The following is a 9,236-nucleotide window of genomic DNA, read 5'->3' on the forward strand; positions in this document are numbered from 1 at the left end:
GTGACTTGCCCCTCATCTTGTAGGTAATTTTCAATTTACTCATTGACTTTTTTTTTAATGAAAATTAAAGACCCTAACTAACTTTTATTGTCAATATCCCCCACCGTCAATTTTTCGGATGTCCACCCAAATTTCCGTCAATATTAGGAGCAAATTCGTAATTTTTTTTAAAAAAAATAGAGAAATTGACAAATTAAAAAAACCCGTTGTTTTCCATTGTCACTTGTTGATTCAACTTCATCAGGGATTGGTCTTTCCAATTTATGAGGTGGTTTGACAGCTGTGTTGTAAAATTGGCTCACATTAAGGTTGCAAGTGAAGGAGTGAGCAACCGGTCGCAAGGTTTGGGCGACCGGTCGTTAGAAGCAGATTCGAAATCTGGAAAAATCGCAGCGAGCGACCGGTCGCTAGGTATCCAAATGGTCGCAACGACCGGTCGTAAGGTATCCGCGACCGGTCGCCCTGCACAAATTCGAAGTCTGTAGCTTCTGTACAAAGCGACCGGTCGCCAGTGCTGTGACGATTTCTTACGTGTTTTCAACTAAGTTTTCAAGGGCTATCGCTTTCCACAAGATTTCAGAGGTTTAATGGGTCACTTCTGAGTTGATAGAGGGTTGACTACCTGCTGGATAGTTGGAAGAGCACTCATAGCTAATTGGTTGTCTTATTTTGAATAATCTTCTCTCCATTTTCTGGTTTAATGGAGGTGGCTGAGTGGGATTCTATTTACCTACTTGATCTGACATTTAGTCTAAGTGGTGACTAAAGGAAGGAACGTGGAGGACAAGCTGATATCTTATCTCTTGTCCATTGGCTTGTGTAGGTAATGGGGTGAAGTAAGATAACACAAGAAGGGAAAACAAGTTGTATAATATGTAGTGGCAGAAGCTGGAAACTCAGTGTGGTTAATCTCAAGGTGGTCAAGTAGCTGGGAGCTATTGTGTTCAAAGGAGGTTAACTCACCAAGGGAGAACGTGAGGGAGAGCAATCAGTTCAAGTTAGGAGCTGAGTTGGGGTCTTGAGAGTCTAGACACCAAGGAGGGAAACACCAAGGGTTGTGAGAGTGTTCATGTTGTGAAATTATTGCAAGCGCACAATTCGCACAAGTAATATAGAAATAAGTAGAGTATCGTTCCCACGAAGACTGTAATTTCCTATTAATTACCAATTATGATTAATTCAAAAGTTTATCTGAACAATTGATTAAGAAGATTGATTGATTTAAGTAACCTAAAACAATTATGAAAAATAGCAATTTAATTAATGATAGAAAATTAAGATGATGAGACACTAGAGCATCCGATTTCACCATAACCAATTCCACTTAATTCTTATAGCCAATTAACCCTAATTACTATCCATATTGACAGTTGGTTTCTCCTAATTCATTCGATATCCCCTCTCGGGCTCAACCAAAAGTATTCTTAATTAACAACCCATTCTCTCTCGAGCAACGGATTTAGGAAATCAAGAACCCATTAAGTTCTATGAGAACCTGCAAGAAAACTGCATGAGTCATGTTAGTCCCTCTCGGGCACTCATTCAAGACATGGTATTTGTTACAAGAAGCAAACACCAAACATCTCCTCTCGGTCTCCGCTTGGATCATCAAATCAATTAAATATTGGCCAGATATTCAAAGCATTAAGAACAGTAACAAATACTCAACATGGAATAGTAATAAGAAATTAATATAACTATAAAAATTAAGTATTCATGGTTAGGCTACATCGTAGCCCTAGCAAGGATAATTAGTTCATGACAAAAGAAAATATAAACAAGAGAATTGTTGTCATAAAACCGATTTGGCAGATGGACTTGATCTTCCGAGTCTCCACAGGAACACCTTCGAAAGCTCCTCAAGTAGTGTAGCAGCAAATCCTTGGCTCTCTCTGATGTTTCTCTGGGTGTATGAATGTTGGTGGAAAAATATGGTATATGGGAGGATGATCTAAAGAGATCCTTAGGGTGATCTTATATAGTGTAAAACAACTAAACCCTCCTCTTAAAAGGTCTGGAAAAACTCTCCTAAAGTAAAACAAAATCCCAAACAATTAAGGAAACAAATTAGGAAAGAATCCTTCTTTGACTTGGAAACACGTCAGCCAACTTGCACGTACACTTTGGGGTCATTCCACTTCCTAGAAAATTCTGGAAAAATATGAGAAACGTAGCTTTATGTCTAAGCTTTCCAGGCATATATTACACGCCACTAGGAAAAATCGGAAAGGTCTTCAAATCTTCAATCTTCCACAGCAGTGCAGTTTTGACGGAATTTCAACTTAGGCTGTCTTGACTTGCAAGTCTGGAGCATTTGGCTTGGTAGAAAATTATGAAACTTTGATACAATGATCTTCAATGTCTTAGCTTTCTTCTCCAATTGGCCTTGCGCTAAAATTCATTTGAAAAGTCGATTTTCAGTCGAAATCCTTCCAAGAGTGCAGAATAGCTGAAAATAAGGAAAGTAAGGTAATAATGCTATTTTAAATTAACTTTCCCTACAAAAACCAAATAAAAGAGATATAAAAATATAGTAAATAATGCACTTATCAGTTCACAAGTGCATCAAAGTGTTGAGCAAGGGGTGTGAGAGAAAAGAGAGCTTGGGGAGAGAATAGAGTTCTAAGGGGGTTTTTCTGTGTAAAACCAAAGTTGTAACTTATTCTTTCATGAAGTGAATTTCTCAAGGGGATCACCAAGAGGATGTAGGCAATTGCTGAACCTCTATAAATTCTTGTGTCACTTTGTGCTTGGTTGTTGTCTCATGTGTGTGTGTGTGTGATTCATCCATCATTGTGTGTGTCACAAAGTCCATCAACAACAAGATCATTAGGGGAGGGTGAGTTGAGTTTTGTGCTCAATTCACAACAAGCTGTGCAATCATCGACTTCCATATACTTTTTTCAAACGATTAGGATAACTATTGCTCTGGTTATTTGTGCAAATGGATTCCGCATTCATTGTGATAATTTTCTTCTTTCATGTCTATTGTTTGTGTAAATTTATCACGGGAGAATATTCGCATGTAGATTCTTCACCTTTTGAGCTTCCTTCTCTCTTTTCCTTGATTCCTGCCAAATAATTACGATGTCTAAGTTAGTTCGATTGGAAGCCAGAATTTTTGCTCGCACATCTGTGTTGGTGGCTTCCAAATCTATTCCAATGCAACAACATTCTGGACTTAAACGATCACCATTTTCACTGTCAGTACTTGGTAACTATATGACTTGGCTTGGCTTCTGGTTCAGGCTAAGAATAAATTTCTAAAAACATTTCCTTGCATGTGCAATTCTTCTTCTACATTTCCCTGCATAGTTACTCTTCCATAATTTGGATATGCATGTGTTAGCCAATTACCCTCCAAATTAATAAAACCACTTTGTTTCAACTGTTGTCCTATACTTCCTAAACCCCTTCGCTTACAAACCAAGCAAACACACTCTAAAATTCTAACATTAACAAACGTATATTTGTCAACCATATCAGATTTGGTGCAATTTAGGTTGGATTGTGTTTGAGCAAAATTCCTCACGGGGAATATTCGCGGGTTGATTTCTCGATCTTCAATCTTCATTCTCTCTCTTCCTTGATCCGTGCAAAATAAATAGGAGTAAATAGACCACACTTGGGGGTGTTGACCAAAGGTCGTTCGATGCCTAAGTCAGTTAAATGAGAAAGATGCGGAGATAACAGAAAGTTTGGAGTTTTCTCTCATGGCTAGAGCCGAGTGGTCGGAGCCGTGTGTGGTGGCACTTAGTCGTGTGATGAGAGAGAGTGAGAGGAGCGGCGAGAGAGAGAGAGTGAGGAATTTGTATAGGTCTAGGGTTTTAGAATTACCTTGAATGCTTTGTGTAGCCATGTATTTATGGTCTCCTTGTGTGCTAAGGTTTTGGGAGAATAATCCTTATTTGGTTAGGATTATTCTTTCCCAAAAAAATGATAGGAATTACTCCAAGGGATTTGGTGGAAATTGATTCCTTGATTTAGGTAGATATTCCTATCTTAAATCAAAGATTATTTTGATTATTTTTTCATGTGTCATCTCCTTTTTGGTCAGTGAAATATGTGTTCCCACAAATGCCCGCTAGCTTCTGTATGGCCCTTGTGAGGCATGAATGATATGAGAAATATTTATTGGGACTCTCCAACTGCATCTGGGCTTTCTTCTTTGAGTTGGGCTCCGTTTGCGAGTTGGGCTCTTAATTGGAGTAGGCTTTTGACTTTTTCTTGGAGTTGGGCTTTCAATTGGAATAGGCTTGTGATTCCTTCTTCATCCGGTCCAGTTCGGTCCAATTCTTCATTAAAATGGCTAAAGGAACCTAACCAATTCGGACCTGTTTGGTTCCGGTCTGATTCTACCCGATTCTCGATTTTGGCCTAAGCCTTTTCTTTTTCTATCTTTTTTGGTTTTTCGGTGCTAACTAGGGGTGGCATTTTAGACTGAAAAACCGAAAAACCGCAAAAACCAACCGACAATTTACCGCAATGGAACAGCAATCGCCGGAAACCGAACCCCATTTGCGGTATGAAAAACTGAACTGCATTTGCGGTTGCGGTTGCGGTTGCGGTATTTGATTTTCAAAACTCGCGGTTACCGCAAACCGCGACTATATTTTTATAAAAAAAATTATACAAGGAAATGGAACATATGACAACTTGTAAGTAATTAGTTTATTTATGCTTATGTTATTTATGCTTCTTCTTATAATAAAATGTACTAAACTTATGTTGTTTTATTTGTAGATAGCATTGGTGCTCAAACAACACAACGGGGTCCTTCAAATCCACTCACCACCACCAACACTTGAGTTTGTAACATTGGTGCATTGCATTTTCCTTTTAGTTTGTAACTTTAATTAACTTTGAATTGGATTTTTCCTTTGGGTTGTAACTTTAATTCATTTTGCATTGCATTTTCCTTTCGGTTTGTAACTTTAAAGGATTTGGAATTGGAATGCTTGAGAAGTTGAGGTTGTGAATGCTTGAGAAGTTTAACTTTAATTGGAATGCTTGGAATTGTAACTTTAATTTTCTTTAGGTTGTGAATGCTTGAGAAGTGGAGGAGGTTGTGAATTTATATATGCTTGAGAAGTTGAGATTGTGAATTTATTTCTTTAGGTTGTAATTTATATTTTTGGGTTAAAGTATGCTTGAACTCAAAAGGCTTCAAAAGAAGTATCAAAATTAGGCCTAAAATGTGGAAGATTGGATTTTTATGACACAAAAAGAACTTGCGGTTTTAAACCGCTAATTCACGGTAACCGACCGCTTTTTGCGGTTTGGGAAAAAATTCGCGGTTACCGAACCGCAACCACCCCTAGTGCTAACATCCAAAGCCTATTTGATTCCAAAGCTACTGTTGATACTGAGATGGCAAGTACATCCTTTGCAATAAGTGACAACCCTGGATATTTAACCCAATTCAATTTCCACCACTTCAAAAGTCATGGATGCTTCTTTTCCTTCCCCCTCCATCCATGCTAGTGGTACTAGCATTACTAGCTTCACTAGTTAATCTAGTAGCACTAGATTCATAACTTTGAGTTGGTGGTGGTTGTGGGCTTGATCATACATATATGAGATTACATGTTTGTCAAGGAGAGCTAAAAACATTGGGTAAACAAAACCTGACACCATCTCCCAGTCCCAGCTTCATCCCACCCGAGACCCACCCCATTGCCCTGCACCCAAAACCCAGAATTCTTTATTTATCTTTTCTTTTTAAAAAATCATTTTTCAAATTTTAATGATTTTCAATTAGAGATGATGATTCAGATGAAAAAAACCAGTGGTTTGTTCCGAAGAAATAAGCAGGCTTATATTGAGCTTTTGAACATATAAGCATTTCAGTGAAGGAGGGTTCTTCAAATTTGCAAGCGTTTTTTAGCAGTTTTAGCACTTGGATGAAATGAGACCCCAGAACACAAACGATTAATAACCTACGAGAACAAGAAGAAAATTCACGCTAGCATATATAGTGGTTTGGAAATTAGCTAGCTAAGGTAAAAAGCAATTAATCAATAAATAATGGTGCATTAATCGGCATATGTGGATTAATCAGTCCAATAGAAGACGGCAAGCATTGAAACATGCATAACTTAGAGCATCTGCAATGGTTAGGATTAATGCAATTTTATTCCATGAAATTGAACTAAAACAGTAAAATCTTACTTGCAATGGTGTGATTTAGTTCATTTCAATAAAGGGTGCTATGTGATGAACCCTCTATTGCAATTACCATATGTAAAACTAGATAGGCTGCATATATTAAAACACTAACTTTGATCATGAGCCATTGATGTTGCCGTGATAATTGAACAAAGAGTAACCAAGTTCTTCTCCTCAGATCGATACCTTATGCTACATTCTAGATAAGGATCAAATGCTTTCAAGCTTATTATCGACTGAGCAGGGACTTGGTATTTATATGCATTAGCTCAAGTCTCCTTGCCCATGAAGGAAAACAAGAACTAACCTAATTGCAATAGAATAAGATGTTCTAATCTATTACACATAAGGAATCTGTTGGAACAAGGATTTCTGTAAAACACAACTTCCCTTAGAACCAAAACGCCAATTCTAATCAAGTTTTTAGTCAATACAAAGACTTAGATCTCCTATGATGTTTAGAAGACCACACTTGAGTGGTTTAAGACATAAAAATATCTTACATTCTCCCACTTGGTCAAATAATCATCAAAGCCTCTTGTATGACTTCTGTATGGCCATTGAACTCAAAAAGAATTGAATTGTTCCTTAACAAGTCCCTGTCAATAATAAAAACTGCATGGAACTATCAAGATGTATTGAGTTAAGTCACCCAAGATCTTTATATAGTTACACATACAGATTTTATTATCACATAGACTCCATTGAATTAGAACCAAAAGATGAACATGACTTACTCCAAATGTGTTTTAATGTCATTTCATCTCAGTCCTCCTTATGAGATTTTGTAACCTCTTCCTGCAAAAACAGTCTTGACACTTTCATGAATAGATATCATATGCAGTCTTTATAGCTAGCTTATTCCACAAAACATATATCACCATATTCATTTGTCAAAATTTAAAATAAGCAATCAATTAAAATAACCAGCTGCCACATAAGATTTTTAAGACTGCTTAAGATTTTTAAAGGAAACGTGTTCTAATTTAAAACTTGTAACTCAAATTCAATGACATGGCATTTCCAACTTCAGCTGTCACATAAGATGGTACATGATTGTGGTAAGAGCATCTCCAAGGAAAATATCAAATGTTAAAGTTGAATTTGATGGCTTAATTATGTGACAATTTGACATATAATAGAGTTTCGCATTTCACCCAACATGTCAAATTAAAATATTATTTTATTACATAGTGTTTATTGATTTATTGCTTTTCAGGCACATTAATTAAATAATGAAATAACATCACAAAGTCAAACATCCAAAAATAACAGCATGAGAGAGAAATGTTACTCCATATAGGATTTAACATTTCGGTTTAAAAGAGTCAATTATTTTTTCTACAAGTTAAAAGCACCATGTTGGATTTAACATCTCCCTTGGAGATGCTCTAAGAGGCATTATTGTATTTATTTATTTTAAATGTTTGCTCACTGCAGGAAACTGGTGGTGTACCCAAATGGAAACACGAGGAAGAATGTGGAAGACCACATATCTGTCTACTTAAAAATGGCGGAAGCAAATTCACTTCAGACTGGTTGGGAAGTATCTGTTGATTTCAGATTGTTTTTGCTTGATCAGAATAAGGGAATCTACTTGGTTCTTCAGGGTATATATTCATTATACATCTTCTATCTGTTTGGAATTAATTCTCATGCATCCATCCAGCAGATATAGACTTCTTGTGTTTCACTTGCATTGCTCATGATCTCTTAATTTTTCTTGCTTATCAGATGCTAATATGAACAAGATGTGCTTGCACGGGGCGATGCTCCAAGTGGGTTTCGATAGAGTTATTCCTCTGAAAGAATTTTCTGTTGCTTCCAATGGCTATCTCATTGATGATACTTGTGTTTTTGGAGCTGAGGTCTTCGTTTGTAAAGAAAGAAGACCGGGCAAGGCAGAGTGCCTGTCAAGGATCAAGAGTGGTTTTATGAAGAAGAAGCATTGTTGGAAGATTTGATAATTTTTCAAATGTTAAAATCCCAATGCTTGGAATCAGAACGTTTCACTGCAGGAAGGCAGACATATAATGGAGATGACAATGTAAAGAATACTCATGTTTTTGTTTACTTAAGATTAGCTAATCCAGAAAAGCTATCTCCTGCCTCCAATTCAGTACAAAGTAGATGGTCCAGATGGGGAGAGCTGTACTAGTCAAAGAGAGGAAAATGTGACATGTAACTCTTATATGTTCCTGAGGTGCGTAACGTAATATATACCGGCCATAGTTCCAAACTTGCTATACCAAACAGAAGCATGTAATATAGTAATAAGTTTTTCAATTTCTTTTCGTTTATAATACATTAGTGACCAAACAGTTTGGTCAGTAATATGGGCACCTGACTCATGCTTTATTGACCAAATTGCAGATTCTTATCAACCGAACAACATTGAATCGTTGTTGCATTATTGTTAAGTAGCATATGAATTACTTACTCAGCTTCATGTGTTTGTAGATGGTAGAAACCGGGGAAGAAAGGAACAGATTACGGACATGGCTATGCATCTTCTTTCTTTCAAAGATGACGAATTCTAATTTATGTTGCTTACAAATTCTACAAGGTCAAGGTTTCTTATGCTAAGAGAAAAAACTGAGATTATAAAGGGCTGGTCTAACATAGGCCCCTAAAATGTCTATTTCCTAGGTATCAATCCATTAATTTTAAACCCAAATTCAAATTAAAATATATAAAAGGTCATAGTACTCCTACATATTTACATTGTTTGCCACCATATTTCAAATAAGTCAACCTAACGGTTTTCAAGCATGTCATTAAGTCCCTCATTTATAGCATATCAATGACTCAGGTTTTTTTTTAGCATTCCCTCTAATCCCTAAAATTTTGACAAATAAAAAAATTCCTTAAATTTTCAACCAATAAAAAAATTATTAAATTTTAGACCAATAAAAAATGAGTGCTGCTATTTCCACCCCTCTGTCCTATTTTCCCACTCACCTTATTTTTAAAATTTTAGAGACAAATTTACCCATTTGTAAAATGACATCTAGGGACTTAAGGACAAAACCAAGCTCCCTCACCTAAGTGTGAGCAACCATTTTATA

The 9,236-nt window shown here is 36.5% G+C and overlaps 1 protein-coding gene across 1 annotated transcript; it reads left to right on the forward strand.

Moving 5' to 3' along the window:
* Positions 1-4,485: 4,485 nt before the first annotated feature.
* Positions 4,486-8,326, forward strand: LOC110751988 (uncharacterized). Its single transcript, XM_021952562.2, is given in 4 exon segments — positions 4,486-4,523; positions 7,609-7,778; positions 7,903-8,144; positions 8,147-8,326. Coding segments are annotated over 4 exon segments (630 nt in total).
* The last annotated feature ends 910 nt before the right edge of the window (positions 8,327-9,236 follow it).

Source organism: Prunus avium, chromosome 1 (genome assembly GCF_965620075.1).
Source record: "Prunus avium chromosome 1, drPruAviu1.hap1.1, whole genome shotgun sequence".
Classification (NCBI taxonomy): domain Eukaryota; kingdom Viridiplantae; phylum Streptophyta; class Magnoliopsida; order Rosales; family Rosaceae; genus Prunus; species Prunus avium.